General features: G+C 44.4%; 2 protein-coding genes across 2 annotated transcripts; one reads left to right on the top strand and one right to left on the bottom strand.

Moving 5' to 3' along the window:
• Window positions 1-501: 501 nt before the first annotated feature.
• On the bottom strand, window positions 502-3506 carry LOC311618820 (tripartite motif-containing protein 60-like). The gene has a single exon (XM_084876443.1). The coding sequence runs from the start codon at window positions 1954-1956 to the stop codon at window positions 580-582; it is 1377 nt and encodes a 458-aa protein (XP_084732569.1). The 5' UTR covers window positions 1957-3506; the 3' UTR covers window positions 502-579.
• GTF3A (general transcription factor IIIA) lies at window positions 3207-17000 on the top strand (the record flags this gene model as incomplete). The annotated part of the gene is made up of 10 exons (XM_084876202.1): window positions 3207-3239; window positions 4534-4824; window positions 6874-6974; window positions 10573-10669; window positions 11007-11095; window positions 12314-12387; window positions 13581-13661; window positions 14925-15154; window positions 16328-16387; window positions 16626-17000. 10 exons carry the CDS (start codon window positions 3207-3209, stop codon window positions 16788-16790), a joined length of 1221 nt encoding a protein of 406 aa, XP_084732328.1. The 3' UTR covers window positions 16791-17000.
• Window positions 17001-17020: the final 20 nt, after the last annotated feature.

Below are 17020 nucleotides of genomic sequence, written 5' to 3'. Positions count from 1 at the left end.
TGCATATAGAAATAAAAATCTACTCATCATTTAGAAATGTAGGACACTGGGAAAACAGATTGAAGAGTAAACTGCAAAGAGGAAAGAGGTAGAGCCATGGATCAGTTCACAGGAAAGAAAAAGAGGAAAAAAAGTCCTGGCCTGGATCCTATAAGAGGCTCTACAAGCATAGTTGTTGGGAAAACTAAAAGTTGGTGGTAAAAGTGCCAGCACAGGGGGTGGAGATGAAGTATAATCTCATTCATTCAAAAAATAACTGTAACAGGTGGGTATTCACAGTCGAGTATAAAGGTGAGAAAATATGCAACACAAGAGAAACTATTTAAGACTTCCAGAGCTGTAGGAGGAATGTGTGTGGACTTGTATCCTGGAGAGGGGCTGGAGTGGCCAATGAGGAGAGCAACAAGTGGGCACATGTCCCAGACACCCTCTCAGTCCTCGTGTGACAGGTGTTATTAACATCAACTCCACTTTGTTTTTTAATTTTTTATTTTTATCAGAAATGTACTTTTATTACAAGCACTCTCTATTAACACAGGAAGAAAGTAGAATGCATGGAACAGATTACAAGGCAGTTCATCATTCATCTTTGGCTATACGCATTACAAGTGATTTTGAAGAAGGTCCAAGGCAGAAATAGGGCAGAAGTTTTTCTGTAAAACTTTCGCTGAAAGTAAACAAATGTGATCTCTTTCTTAAGTTATAAAATGAAACTTCTCCCAGCTCATAGTCCAGAAAAATGCCTATCCGTCCCCAGTTGACTGAGCGGCATGTGACAGATGTATTAGCCCAGAGCTGAAGTTTCCAGCAGCCATGTACTGGGAATGGTGACATCAGAGCATCCCTGGGCAAAGATTCCCTACACACGCCCAAGGACCACATCCCTGTGCCTCCTACTTCTACCTGCCAAAAATGCCTGCCAGCATCAAATCCCTCAGAACCCAGGACAGCTGCGCAAGAAGTGGGTGCCTGAAGGTTATGACGACCAAATGATGTTCTATAGGCCACACTTTTTCTATCTCTTAAGATATAGAGACTTGGATGGGCAGTTTCAGGATCCAATGTCAAATCTACATGAAACGTGTGGATCATTTTATGCAGGCCCAAATAATATGGGGGGAGTTCAAAACTCTCCTCCTTTAACTCACATAAAAAGATGGGTGGGGTCTCTACGTTTTCATAACTGTTGTGGATACTTTCAATACCAGCGAGTAAATCCACGTCTGTCTGCAAACACTTACTGATAATATCACTAAGCAGACTATTTAATATGGAACTGTGGTTTGATATTTGGTTTTTCTCCTCAATTAATTTTTCTTGAACTTTTATTTCTTCAATTAGCAAACTAGTAAGAGTTTCCATCTGTTTCTTTTCCAAGAAATGTTTAAGTTGTTTAAATTCAGTTTGCAATTCATCCTTTTGATTTTCTATCTTCTGTCTTAATTCAAAACATTTCAGCACTTGCATTTCTGACCGATTTTCAGTATCTTTAATCTGCTTGCTCAAGGACACAATACAGCTCTTGAGCTTCCTCCTGTGAGTAGCTGCAGCTTCTTCAGTGGGCATCAGGGGGTGATCCCCATGATCAGGGGAGACCCTGCACTGGGCACACAGCAGCTCCAGGTCCTTCTCACAGAACAGAGCCAGAACCTCATGGTGCTTCTTACACAGGGGTTCCTCTTGCCTTTTTCTCTTTACCTTCATGGTGGGAATCTGCTGAACAGTCTCCATCACGTGACATAATTGGGGGTTCCTCTTCAAGCTCCTGTCAGGGCAGTGGTGAAGGCAGACAGGACAGGGAAAGGTGCCCTGTAGGCCTTCCCAGCGCTGGAGGATGCAAGAGGGACAAAAGTTGTGCTCACAGGCAATTGTCACTGGGTCTGTCATGTAATCCAGGCAGATGGGGCAGATGGCCTCTTCCTGGAACTCAGCCACCAGGGCAGTTGCAAAGGCCATGGTGCAGTGAGGGTGTCTGTCCCAAGACAGTCTCTTCAGTCGGTGTAATCCTCCAGAAGTGATGAAAAGTGAGAAGCTGAGGTCTGCTCAGACCTCCCTCTCTGTGGAAGGCACTAGGAGTTTCTAAGAGTTCCAGCCACCAGCTGATGTCGTCTTCTTGCTGCCCTCTCCTGTATTTAACAACACATCGCACAAGGGATGTAGAGTGCTCCAGGTCAAAAGCCAAGCTCAATCCAAGTCATAAGTGGTTTCTTAGCCTGCTCCTTTGAAGTGTGTCTCCAAGAAGAGTCTCTGAAGCCAGTCTCCTTCCAGTTAAATGTTTAATAATGTGACTCTGGCCTCTATATATCACTAGGAGGGTAATCTCTTTAAGACCTCACCCAGTAAGGCTCCTCCCTGGAGGTGGGACTCCTGGGCGAGGGTGGGGATAGGAGGATGTTCAGAAGTCTGGCTGATGGGATCTCCTCTTATTCCTGCAGATTAGAGCAGACTAACCTTGTTAATGCATAATCTGATTTACACCTTTGTAATCCTCCCGTGAACTTCTCAACACGCTTCAATCCTATTTGGCTGAGGAGGATTAAATGAAAAGTAAAATCTTGCCCTAGCTGTTTTGGCTTAGTGGATTGAGCATCAGCCTATGGACTGAAGGGTTCCAGGTCTGATTCAGGTCAAAGATTACATACCCAGGTTGCAGATTGAATCACCAGTGGGAGGCGTGTAGGAGGCAGCTGATCAATGATTCTCTCTCATCATTAATGTTTTTATCTCCCTCTCTCTCCCTCTGTGAAATCAATAAAAATATATTTAAATAATAATAAACATAAAATCTCTGCTTTCTTTCCAATGTGGGCTCCCACAAAGAAAGATGGAGAGAAGGACCTTTCTGCCATCAAGGAGGTAGTGACCAGAGAACACACCATCAATATCACAAGTGCCTCTCTGGAGTGGGTTTCAAGCAATACATGAAATATGTCTGCATGTGGCTGTGAAAAACAAAACCAAAAGCTGTAGATATACTTTTTGTAAAAAGCAAACTGTAGGGAGCATTTGATATCTTGCTTCACAGCAATGGTCATAATTTTGAGATCAAATAAATGTTTATGAATTATTTATCCATTTTTTGTTAATCCTCACTCAAGAATGTTTTTCCATTGAACTTTGGGGAAAGTGTAAGAGAGATGGAAAGACAGAGATAAACATTGATGTGAGAGAAACAACAATTGGTTCCTCCTTCATGAGTCCAGACAATGGCCCATGTCAGGGAAGAGCCTGCAATGAAAGTATGTGGCCTTGATGGGAGTTGAACTCAGACCCTTTGGTCCACAGATCGACAGGCTATCCACTGAGCCAAACTGGCTAGAGCTCTTCAAGTTACTTTTTAAAGAGGAAATTGTAGAACACATCACATACTGGTAGTAGTCTCATATTATATCATGAAACAATTAAAATATAATAAGTGGACAGAAACCAAGGTGGCTGCATAAGGTAAACACCTAAATGTAGCCTACCACAATTTTAAAATTACAACTGGAAAACAGAGAGGACATCGTCCAGAACCTACAAAAAGCTGGCTGAGTGGAAGCTCTACCAACTAGAAAAAAAAGAGAAAAGGATGCTGAGCCTCAGGAGCTGTAGAGGTGCGGAGGTCCATGAGCGTGGAAAAAGGATCTCCACTTTAAAGATGTGAAGACTGAGGCTCAGGAGTGAGTCTGATGTGAGAGTCCAGGTCAGGGCTGACTGCTGGACACTGACTTGGTCTCTGTTGGAACCTATTCATCAGATTCCAACAAGGGCTTGCGTAATGATTTGGAATGATGCAGGCTGTTAAAAATACAGACCTGGAGGAACATCAGGCCATCCATCACCGTTATTCTCACCCAAGGACAGCCTTTAATCACGTGGTCTTCATAAATCAAGACACACATCATTCAAGCCTCTAGTGATTTTCAAATTTTAATGTAGTCAAATCACCCGGAGATCTCTCTGATTCAAATAGATCTGAGGTGATTTCTAATGATGCTGAGGGTCCACAGATCCCACTTTGAGCAACAAGGCCTTTTGAAGTGGTTCCCAAACCTTTCTGCAGTGGAGTCACCCTGGGAATTTCTGAACTGCTGGTTCTGGTTTCCCACTACCAGAAATTGTAATTTCATCGGCCCGGGGTTAGGAGTTTTAAAAGATCTCCATGTGATTCTAACCTGCAGCCAAGTTTAGGAAGCACTGTTCTGGGGCTTAAAGAGGAAGCAAGTAGATTGCAGGCAAGGAAATGAACCCATAAAGAAGACAAACTGATAACGTGGCGAGGACAGGATACATTTTGCAAGGTTAGTACTTTGAATAGGGTGGTGGCGGTGGGAAACTTGTCACATTTAATCCGTGCCTCCCAGTCTGTTGATGCCCAAATGCCTTTCTGCTGTGGAGCGGGAGGGACGTTGACAACGAGGGCTTTCCTGCGCAAGCGCGAACCCGGCGCCCGCGGGGGCGGAGCCTGCTGCCTATGCGCCTGCGCCGCAGACCCGCCCCTCGGGGCGGGGAAAGTGCCGCAGACCCGGAAGTGCGCCGAGTCCCGCGTAGTTTGTCGAGAGCCGCGGGCGCTGGTCCGGGCGTGGGCCGCGCCCTCCGGTCCCGCTCGCTGCTCGCCACGTGGCTGAGCGCCAGGCCCCGGGCGCCCTGGAGCCGCCGGCGTCAGTCGCTGCGGCGGTCTCCTCCCTGACCATCGCCGACGCGTTCGTCCGGGCCGGCGAGAGCCCGGCGCCGCCGCTCCCGGCGCTCCCGGGGAGGTTCATCTGCTCCTTCCCGAACTGCTGCGCCAGTTACAACAAGGCCTGGAAGTTAGACGCGCACCTGTGCAAGCACACGGGGGAGGTAAAGGGTCCGAAGCGGGGACCGAGGGGCCGGGCGTCCAGGCACATGGCCCGCCAGGTGGGATCCGCGCGCGTGGGTCGCTGGCCTGGCTTTGCAGGAAGTGTTCAGCTTTGGCACACGGACCACAGAAGCGAACTAACCATGCCTTGCGCGTTAGGGAAGCAGCTGAGGAGGTAGACAAGAAGTCCTAGCACCGAGGTATCCTTGCCGTGGGCTCCGGGGTTTACAGAGCAAACTTTCCCCCTTCTTTCATGAGTCTTGGCCCATCACTACCTCCTGGTAATCTGTAAACACTGCACGACTTATCATTCCATAGACACCTGCCTTAAGCACCTCTCTCCCAGAACTTGGGCGGAGGCTATTCCCTGGAGGTGTGGCAAGCAGCATGCAGTCATTCTTTCAAATCACAGTGCCATCCTAGCCTTGGAGAGAGATAGCAGTGAACAAAACAGGCTAGGCTTCCGTGGTCACGGGCCTGTTGCTTTAAGCAGGACAGACAGATAAAGGAATAGGTAGGAGTGAGACGCAGTAAAGCGAGGGCTTCTGCGTCTAACTAAGAAGGAAAGGATCCAGCCATGCAGCCATTTAAGGGGAAAACAGTCTGGGCCAAGAAAACTGCCAGGAGAGCCTGTAGAGCTGGGGGTGTGGGGGTGGGGGAGGTAGGCCAGTATTACTGGGGGGACTCTACACGAGAAGCCCCCGAGAACCAGGCTTGGTGGGATCATTTGTAGGCCAGGGTACAGATGGGTTTGGAGTGTGTTTTACTTGGAGCGCAATGAAGTATTTTGGAGTAAGACAGTTGAAGGAAGTGGGACTCATGGAGGCCAAGGAATCTGCCCAATTTCCCAGTTTCTGGCAGAGCCTGGCTTCTCCCTGCCTCAGCTAAAGGCCCTTAATTTCTTAAGTTAGAGGCCTGCGGTCCTTGCCTTTGCTCCCAGCACCTACCGAACTTAGGGGCCACTCCTCCCATGACACCCATTCTCCTTACCATCTCCAGAATTTAAAGCTGACCATTTCTTTCTTGGGATCTTCTCCAGTTCTCTTCCTCTGACCCTTTTCACTGGCGTATCTTCTGCCTCTACTGTTCTGGCAGGCCTATCCAGTGACTGGGTTCACTCATAACATTTATAATCCTTTGCTTCCTGATCTTCCTCTTACCCATCCTATTCCTCCAAATCTGAACTGTACAGCCAGTATGTCCAAATTAAGACTTTACCTTTAATTTTAGACGTGTGTGTCATATTTTGACTATTGGCACTACCAGCTTCCTTCATACAGAAAAACTTGAAGTCTTTGTTGTCCCAAATCTCACACATTAAGTTGACAAATATTGATTGAGCCTAATCCATGATAGGAGTTTTGCAAAGTTCTGTGGATCTGCTCCTTAGCGCAGGCACTGGGCTTGTCCAGAATTTGGCGGCACCTGCACATTCTTCTTCCCTGGCCTTTGGGTGGGTGTACACACGCTGTGGTGGAGATCTGTGTGCACAGGCCGTGCTAATAGGCAAGCAGTCTTTTTTTTAAAATATATTTTATTTTTTACAGAGAGGAAGGGAGCTAGAAATGTCAATGAGAGAGAAACATTGACCAGCTGCCTCCTGCACACCCCCTACCTGGGATGTGCCCGCAACCAATGCACATGCCCCTGACCAGAATCGAACCTGGGACCCTTCAGTCCGCAGACCGACGCTCTACCACTGAGCCAAACCGGTTTCGGCTAGGCAAGCAGTCTTAAGAGGGGGCTGCACTTAAAGCAAGGTGTCAGGTTAAGAGCAGATTAACCAGCTGTGAAGGCTGCCTGCTTATTGCATATGCTATTCATAGAGCAAGGTCTGCTGCAGTGACTTTGTCGAGAAGTTGTGACATTGATGTGTAACTGCATGCAGGACAACCTGGCCTTGGTGTGGCAGCTGCTCAGTACTGAGTGAAAACCGTCTGCGGAGACTGCGTCCATGGCCTTGCCGACTAGACATCTGAGCCTTTAGAATTTAGATAATACTAGTGTTACTAATGTGGGCAGAATTGACACATTTCTTTCCTTCCTGCTAGAGACCATTTGTTTGTGACCATGAAGGGTGTGGCAAAGCCTTTGTCAGGGACTACCACCTGAGCCGCCATGCCCTGGTTCACACTGGAGAAAAGCCTTTTGTGTAAGTAGAGAACTGGGTTGGAGCTTTGAAATGGTCGTGTGGTGCACTGACCTGGTAAGAAAACTGATTATTACCTCAAGATCAAGAGAACTGAAGCTTCATTTGCATCTCTTGACATGAGAGGAGACCAGGTTTTAAATGTGTGGAATGAGTAAGGGTTTTGTGGTAATGTGTGTTGATAACTCCAGGAAGAAGTTAATCTGAAGTTCTCTTGCATTTGCATCCTCTCAACTCCTTTAAAGTGTTCCCTGATTGGGAAATCAAACAGGAAACACAGTTTAGACCAGATGGAAAATGATTGCTTGGCAGGTTATTGACTGCATTGTAAGGGTCTTTTTTTGAATTGATACACTGCTGGGTAAGAGGTAAAAGCATGAAGAAGTCGAGCTTTTAAGAGTGTATTTTGTATTTCTTTGGATTAAGCCCCTGCACCTCTGTCATACCGGTTTTAATTTTATTCTTCTTGGAGTTGCTGATTGTTTATCTGAAAGGGTGAAGATACAATTTTTCTTTTAAATCCATACTTCTTTAAAGCAGCGGACTTCAAATTTAGGGTGCATCAGAATCACTTGGAGGCTCTTAAAAGAGCTTGCTAAACCCCACCCCAGAGCATCTCATTCAGTAGGTCTAGGGTGGGGCCTGAGAATTTGAATTTCTTGTAATTCCTGGGTGATATTGATGGTGCTGGTCAGGCAACCACACTTAGAACCATTAAACAGAATGTTTCAGGAAAACATTAAATTTTTCTAGGAAACAAAAAATAAATCTAATAGCTGTTCAGAACTGTATGTTGGAGACAATATCAGGAAATAGCTATATGGCAGGTTTTGCAAAAAATTAGGATTTAAAATCATAATTTTGTTCTATGAGACAGTTCCTGGAGCAGTAGAGTTTTCTAATGACCCGAGTTGATTTCTATTAGCTCTAAGCTGATGAATGTCTCACTAAGGTCCACAAAGTCTGAAGAAAGTGAGCTGTTGACACAGGACAGTCTTCACTATTGTGTTCCTTATGGAAGGCCATCTCCTCTCCCTCGGACAGCGCACCAGCCAGAGGGAAAGAGGCAAAGTGCTGAGGACAAGCAGATGTCATTCAGCCCCTGTTCAAGCTGTGTCCTCAAAATCAATGACACTAAGTGAAGATTATTATTTCAAAATATAGTTCAACTATACCAGCGAAGAGTAACTAAGGTGATTTGGAAAATAGGGCTGGAAAATAGTCTTTGTTCTAGAAATTGCATTTTGGGGAATTTATTCTACAAATACACTTGTTCCTATGTTAAAGGCATGTACATGGTCATGTGCAACATTATTAATAGTAGCAAAGCATTAGAATCAAAAGTGTGCCCATCAGGGGGGTTAAAGTGTATCACCATAGTGGAATACTATACAGCTAGAAAAATTAATGCAGTTGATCTCTATGAAACTGGGGAAATCTCTACGGCATGTTAAGTGAAAAACCAAGCAAATAAAGGGCTACATTTTTTTGTGTATAAAAAGGGAGTGGCATGGGCAGGAAGAACCTATATATTTGCTTATATATGTATAATAAACACTAAAAGTTTCATAAAACTGAAAATGTCACTTGCCTTGGGAATCCATGGGGAATACTGGGTGGGTAGGAGCAGGGGTGTAAGGAAACATTATGCTTTTCTGAACAATGTTACTGTATACTGTTACATATAATGTAAGAAAAAAGTGGGTCTGGGTATAGATACACAGGATGAATGAGAAAAGTGAGGATTATTCCTGTTGGAACAATGTACTCTCTTCCAGCTTTCTCTCTAGCCCAGACCACCCCCTCGATAGTTCCAGATCCCCGTAGCCAGCTGCTGGTTGGACAGTGCTATTTCACTGTCTTTGTGGCTTCTTAAACTCACTAAGCCGTTGTGAGCTTGGCTTTCTCTTTGGCCTTCTCCATTGTTCTTGTTAGGTGGCATCACTGTCTGTCCAGCGATTCACAGCAAAGATAAGGCAACTCCTCTGGCCGCCTCATTCTGCTCTCCTCTCCAGCACGTAGGTTGTTCAGCCCTGTTTCCGATCCCTCAACTCCCACTCTCCCGCTCCAGCTGCCACTCTTATTTCAGGCCCTACTCCTGGCATGACTGGCTCTCTCCCACATTAGCCTCCAGGTTGCTTTCCTTCTTAAAACAGTGCAGTAGTTTTTAAGCACTGCTTACATAATGAAGTCCAGGTTCTTAGTATGTCACATAAATGACCTTTGTGATTTGGCCATTTGGGCTTATCTTGACTCATTTGCTTGAATTTTCAGACATGAACTTATAATCCAGCTATGCTTAACTGACCAGCAGCCTCCTCCTATTTACCCTGCTAACGTTGTCAGTGTCTTCAGTGGCCCTGTGCCTGCTATTTGGCTCTTGTCAGGACTTTTCTGGGCCCTATCCTGCCCCACACCTGTGTTAGGTAAGATGCCTGGGTCAGGCTTAAAGTCAGTGACAGAAAACCCACCTCTATAGAGGCCTAGACAAAATAGTCTTTTTCTCTTGCATAACTGAAATGCACAGTAAACAGTCAGTGGAAGATCTGTAATCATCTGGGTCTGAGCCCCTTCCAACTCTGCCATCCTCTCTTGGGGCTTCAGCATCATGGTCCAAGATACCTGTTGGAGCTCCAGCTGTCACATAAGCATTGCAGCCACCAGGATGAAGGAAGGTGCGAAGAGGTGTGCCCCCTTTTTACATGTGGGATTTAAGCAACATGGACCAGAACTTAGCCTGGTGCCACCCCTAAATACAAAGGATGCTGGAAAGAGCTCTTTATGTTGGCCATGTACCCAGCTGAAACTCACTCAGCATTCTGTTCCTGAGGTCAGGAACACTTGGAACTTCGAGTGGTTTCTGCCACCATGTCCCTCCTGCGTGTTTCCAGTGGGCTTCTGGGCGCATCTCCCATGGTCACTGCACAGATAGTCTGCTCATATGGACAGCACGGTGCTTCGTATGAGCGTTATTCATTGTTTATCAGTGAATGATAGCTGTGATGAGGGCTTATAAAGGAAGCCCCGCCCATCCATCAGGCTGATGAAAACTTATCACAAACAGATCACATATTTTAAAAATACAACTTCACATAGAATTTTAGTAATTCAAGGCCAGGATATAGAAATGCTCTTTAAGAGTACTTGAGCAGCCTGGTGATATGCCACAGGACATAACGGTTTATAAGCTGAAATCCGTTTTTTGTGGCGGGGGGGGCGTTTCTTTTTGGAAAGGCAGTTTACAGTGACATTTCAAGCAAAATTTAGATGATCACATTCTAGACTGAGAACAATTTGACTTAAACATCATTTAAGCCTAAACAGGGTCAGGGTCTGGGCCTTTGGAATAGGTGTTTTCACCTCCCCTCTGCCCATTGTAGAGAGGAGGCTGATGCCGTGTGCTTAACTTCAAAAGCCTCGCGTGAAGTTCGTCTTGTTACATGGTGATCACATCAAAACAGAGAGGTCTACATGATGTGATTTACACTTTGGAATTTGTTAAAGATTATTTTATATGATTCTCTGGCATTATTAGCTTTTATGAAATCTTAAAATTTTTTCTCCTTGATTTGTTAATATTTGGGTTTATAATTTCTCACAGTTGTGCAGCTAGTGGCTGTGACCAAAAATTCAACACAAAATCAAACTTGAAGAAACATTTTGAACACAAACACGAAAATCAACAAAAACAATATGTGGTAAGTAAGAATGATATTCTATGCTTAAATTCTCTGAATATTTTTATGCTGATTGTCTGTTTCTAAAAGTTTCATCAACCAAATTTTGTCTGTCTAATATCTGGATTTAGCCTGGTACATGCTATCATAATTGTTTTATTTTGAAAGCAAACATTATTGTGCTAATTAAAGTATGTTATTGGTAGATTACCCCAAATAAAAACTATCTGTCTTTAAAGTTTCTTGACAAAGCATTTTACCGTAACTAAATGGGTGAAAGTAGCAAGTTTATAATCTTGAGTATTGTTATGAATTGTTCTTTGATGTTTTTCAAGACTAACAAACCTTTACTGAACAGTGCACGTTTGAAGGCTGTGAGAGGACCTTTAGGAAGCATCAGCAGCTGAAAACCCATCAGTGCCAGCACACCAGCGAACCACTGTTCACGTAGGTACTCTCCCGGGAGACATCCACATCGCAAATTCCAGGGAGTAAACTGAAATGCAAAGGTTGGGTACAAATGTTCTGAAACAGTTTATTAATCAGTATTTTTCTGTTGCCTTGTATAGTATACGCCCCTTTATATCGATATTTTGGACTATTCCAAAAGTTCAATTTTGCTTGGTTCTCTAAAAGAAATATTTAATATGCTTCAGAATACTCTGTAAGATTAATACAATTGTGGTTAAGCTTGAAGGGAAGATTAATAAGTGACTTAGCAAATAGAGCCTGGTCAATAATATGACATGTCATTATGAAGACCCTAGCTATTCTTTACCTAAAAAACAAAAGCAGCGCTTAGCCTGCATTAGAGAGGGTTTCATGAGGAACAGGAAAAGGTGACAGGAAACATTAGAGGTGCCCAGGGCATAGAGGAACCCCCACTGCCTGCACAGATGGTCCCTCTCCAAGAGCACGGACTGCGGCACTGCCGCGCTGGCGGAGCCTTCCCCCGCTCACACAGGCTGCCCTTCCCGGGAGCGGCCGCGGCGCTGGCGGCAGTAACGCCGACTTGGCACGTCCCTCTCATTGCTCACCAGAGCTGTGAAGCTACTGCTCTGCTTTCGTTCCACGCCATTCCCATGCAGCCTCGTTGGAAAACTATCAATAGATAGAAATGACTTAGTTATTTAAATGTTGACCTAAGCCATCTTTTTTGTAACCATGAAAACACGGAGTATGTTTTCAGAAGTATAAAAAGTGTTTAATTTGAGCGCTAGCCGGTTTGGCTTAGTGGGTGAAGCATTGGCCTGAGGACTGAAGGGTCCCGGGTTCCATTCCGGTCAAGAGCCGATGCCCGGGTTGCAGGATTGATCCCCGGTAAGGGGTGTGCAGGAGGCAGCCAATCAATGATTCTCATCACTGATGTTTCTAGCTCTCCCTCTCCCTTCCTCACTAAAATCAATAAGAAAAAATTTTTAAAAAGTGTCTAATTTGACCACATAAGCTAAAAAATGTAATGTAACGTTTTTCTCTGTCTGTTTTGCTCCAAGTTTGGTCAGGTAATTTGAATTGTACTATGATAAGGTCTCATATTTATTTATATGACGGTTTGGTTGTGGGGAGAGAAGACTTAGGTTGGAGAAATAAGACAAAGTACTATTGCCTCTAAGTGGAGTTCTCTGTGAAATGGACTGGCTGATGCCTCATGTCTTGTTAACGCAGGTGCACACATGAAGGCTGCGGGAAACACTTCGCTTCGCCCAGCAGGCTGAAGCGCCATGGGAAGGTCCATGAGGGTGCGTACGTGGGCCTTTGTAGTGTTCACTTTACTGATACGCCAGGCACATGGTGTATGTGTGTAAGTCTGAGTACTTGCTGCTTTCTGCTCCATTCCATGATCTTACTGAGCAACTTGGAACTAGGCGGGGCACCATTCTGCTTGTCCAGGTTTTAACTCTTTACTGTGTGCTGTGTCCATTCTTCCACTCCGCTGCCATTTTCAAAGTCCACATTGTATTGTTCAGAACACTGTGCTGTGTCTTGTGATATGCAGGTGCTCCTGCGAAGGCGTTGCTTCTTCACAGTAGTTTTTAACCCCTTCTACTTACTTCCTGTGTCATTCTTCTCCTAGGAGCGCTCAAACGGTTTAGAAAATAGTTTGGAGTTTTCAGAGCAATCAGATTAAAACTTTAAGACTTGATTAAACTGACTACTTCACTCTATTATGTTTCCATATAGGATTTTTGATATCTATACTCCAACTCTCAAGTCCTAGACTTTGTGTTTTTTGTTTTTTTTTTTAAACCAGAGGCTAGTAGCTAAGAGTGACAGGCAGTCTTATTCTTTGTTTCTATCTGGAATTTAGTTGGGTAAAACTCAGGCTGGCTGTTTCATTGACTGATTAATATAATTCTAGTGCTTTATGAAATTCAGTTTTTGTTCATAGTCTTTGTTGCTGGTTATTCTAGTTTATTTTCTTACTTAGCTGTACCCTGCTTCTTTTTTGCCATATGAAACTTACAAGATGGTAAGACTAGAGGAAGCCAGGGGTGAGCATATAACTGCTGAGATCTAGTGTTGGTGTTTTGCCAAGGACAAAGGACCACCTTTTCTGCTAAGGAGAAAGAGAGGCTACCATAGGCAGGGCGGGTGGAGGGGCCATGAGCCATGGAGGTGGGGGAAACTAAAGCAGCTGGGTGTCCATGTGCAGTACAGTCAGCTTACTGAGAAAGCAGGAGAGGGAAAGAGGCAGCTTTATGAAGTCTGCTAAGCTCATATCCTACATGAAGTACCCTGATATGCAACTGTTCGGTTTCACTGTAAAATACCACCTCAGTTTTTACTGTCACCTCTTGAGACTAACAGAATAGAATACTATTGGGAGGTAGAAGAAACATTACATATCCATGTAGGTTTCCTTTTTTAATTATGATTGTTGTTTACATTGAATATTCATAAAAGGCAACACACCTATCTATTTTTTTAATAGGTTATAAATGTCAAAAAGAATGTTCCTTTGTGGCAAAAACATGGACAGAGCTTCTGAAACATGTGAGAGAAACCCATAAAGGTAAGGCAGCCTGTCTGGTGTGGCTCAGTAGTTGAGCATCAACCTATGAACCAGGAGGTCACTGGTTCGATTCCCAGTCAGGGCATATGCCCGGGTTGCAAAGCAAGCTCAATCCCCAATACAGGGCATGCAGAAGGCAGCTGATTGATAGTTCTCTCTCGTTGATGTTTCTATGTCTTTTTCCCTCTTCCTTCCTCTCTCTAAAAATCAATAAAGGAAAAATAAAAGGGGTAAGATACACATGAATGGCTTGGTATAATCATTTACCCCGGTAGAACTGGTTTAGTGCTTTTAAAGAGAGAAATATTACATATGCACTTAAAAATGTTTTGTGAGGAGCTGTGCTCTTCAACTGTTTGACAATTGAGAATAGAGACCTATCGTCCCAGGTTTGGAAGAGCTATTCTGGGTCTCTTTGAGCTACTCTGCATCCTTAGCATTTTATTTTATTTTATTTTTTTAAAAAATATATATATTTTATTGAGTTTTTACAGAGAGGAAGAGAGAGGGATAGAAAGCTAGAAACATCGATGAGAGAGAAACATTGATCAGCTGCCTCCTGCACACCCCCTACTGGGGATGTGCCCGCAACCAAAGTACATACCCTTGACTGGAATCGAACCTGGGACCTTTCAGTCCACAGGCCGACGCTCTATCCACTGAACCAAACCGGTTTCGGCCATCCTTAGCAGTTTAAAGGCTATGGCAAGTAAAGAATCTGGGGAGGTACTGTTCTGGGACAGTTTGGGGAAGAATGCCCTGTGTACTGAGGACAAGGAAACTGGTCTATTTAATTTTCTCCCTTTGCCCATAGCTACCTTGCTGAGGCCCCTGCTCCTTGGCAAGAGTAACTTTATGGCCCTAACTAGTTTGGCTCAGTGGATAGAGCATTGGCCTGCAGACTGAAGGTCCCAGGTTCGATTCCTGTCAAGGGCATGTACTTTGGTTGCGGGCACATTTCCAGTAGAGGGTGTGCAGGAGGCAGCTGATCAGTGTTTCTCTCTTATTGATGTTTCTAACTCTCTATCCCTCTCCCTTTCTCTCTGTAAAAAAAAAAAAGAGTGACTTTATGTAATATAAGAACTTGGGAGATTTGAGATAAATATTCAAGCAATAAAAACTGGAGTTAGTTTCCTCTGAAATTTCTGACTTATGTGAGGTCATAAGGTTTTAGGTATTGAATATGTTATATAATTAGATATTAATGTTTTCTGTGTGATAATACCTGGGAAAATTGATTAAAATTTTTTGTCTATGCGCCAGAGAAAATAATATGTGAAGTATGCCAGAAAACATTTAAACGCAAAGATTATCTGAAGCAACATATGAAAACGCATAACCCAGAAAGGGATGTGTGTCGATGTCCAAGGGAAGGCTGTGGTAGAACCTACACAACTGTGTTCAATCTCCAGAGCCATATTCTCTCTTTCCATGAGGAAAGGCGTCCGTTTGTGTGTGAACACGCTGGCTGTGGCAAAACCTTTGCCATGAAAGTAAGTACTCCCCCTCACAGGTGCAGTCCTTCCAGGGTGAGGCTGCTTCCGGGTTCCTAGGAGCCCTGGGTTCCAGGATGGTGCCAGGGCCTGTAGTGGGAAGGCGGGTGAAGAGGCTCCAAGGCCTTCCGCTCTTAACTGCAGTGGCTCTGAGGTAAAGCCTGCCATACAGCAGATCTGCATCTGCCAAGTGGTTCTCAGAGTGTGGCCCTGGCCTAGGAGTACTAATGCCACCTGGAAACTTGCAAAAAATGCCTATCCCCTGCCCTACTCCAGACCTGCTGACTCAGAAACTTGGGGGTCAGGAGCCCAGGAATGTTTTTAACAAACCCTGCAGGTCAGCAGTCGCCAACCAATGTGGTGGTCCGTGAGGTCCGAAGGATTGGCAGCCGCTGATCTAGGTGACTCGTGTGGGCTGTCTTTGAGAAACAGTGGCTTATGGTACCAAATGCTTATTCAAGAGTATGCTGCTATTTTAGGCTGCTATCACCTAGGAGCCACCTTTTTAGACCACAGTCATGTAGGGATTGAGAAGGGAAGTGTGCAAAAGGATGTGAGGGGCTATAAACTTGGGAATCTACCCAGTGTTCACCTTGGTATGATTCTATAGGTTGGGAACATGACACGAAGTGGAGGGGCCTGTGCGGTTTTACAGACTCTAACTCTGGTTGGTGCACTTACAAGCACTTAAGCTGTGAATTACAATGAAGACTGAAGCGAGAAATGAGGCTGGTTCAGCATAGGTCTGAACCATTAGAACACAACTTGGAGCTGCTGGTGGTTGGATTATCGCCAAAAACAGCAAGACTTTGGCCATATATGCCACTGGTTTGGGGATGCTGTGGACATGGCTTCAGTTAAACGAACCTCCTTTAGTTTGGAATAGTTCATTCAGAACTAGTTTTCCCCAACCTCTTACTCACAGAAGAGCTAAGAAGCCGCAGCAGATCAAGAAATTCAAATTCCTGACCTGAGTTGTTGGAAGAGGCAGTGATCTCACTCTAGGATTTGAGGAAGAAGCCTCTCGTGGAATCCTTGTAGGTAGAGGCCACACCCCTCACAGAATGTAACAGAAAGAAGGCTGTTTGTTTAAATAATTCATGGAGTTTTCATGTTAATAGGTACCAAATGGCAATGTTTTAAAAACAGAACTTGTTCTTTCTTTCACTGCAGCAGAGTCTCACTAGGCATGCCGTGGTGCACGACCCCGACAGAAAGAAAATGGAGCCCAAAGTAAGTTGGGAGCCACAGACGAGCTGTTTTTAAAACACGAATTGCTGATTGAAGTCAGATGCAATCTATTTAGAATATTTTTGACTCTTATTGCTGAGTCTGCACAACTACTGAAAGTAATTGGATGTATTTATTTTCTTATTAAGGAGGGTTGTGTACCTATCAGGGTGTACAACTATTGTAAAATTAGTTCAGGTAATTTTTATTTTGAATTCTAATTATTTTCCTTTTTCCAAAGGTAAAACAAGCTTGTAGAAAACGGAGTTTGTCTTCCCGTCTCAGTGGATACATTCCTCCGAAAGGGAAACAAGCACACGGCTTATCTTTGCCTAAAACTGGAGAGCTGCTGGACTGCACTGAGGACAGAGTGCTCTCCACAGTCGCAGTACTTACCCTCAGCTAAACATCCAATTGTTTTCCACAGACCAGCCAGCTCAGTTACAGGCAGACCTGATTGGTGGTTCCAGACCACTGCACTAAAACAGGTAGTGCACTAAAGCAAGTTGAAATGCTTTTGCTTGTGGAGGAGGGTCTTGCCTTTGATTTTTTTGGGAAAATGCAACATCTGTAAAACACCGTAAAGTGAAGCACAATAAAATGAGGTATTCTTGTATTTTCTCTCAGAACCACATT

The sequence above is a fragment of the Pipistrellus hanaki genome (genome assembly GCF_964339955.1).
Source record: "Pipistrellus hanaki genome assembly, chromosome: 3".
NCBI classification, from domain to species: domain Eukaryota; kingdom Metazoa; phylum Chordata; class Mammalia; order Chiroptera; family Vespertilionidae; genus Pipistrellus; species Pipistrellus hanaki.
This window is presented reverse-complemented; position numbering and strand designations above follow the sequence as displayed.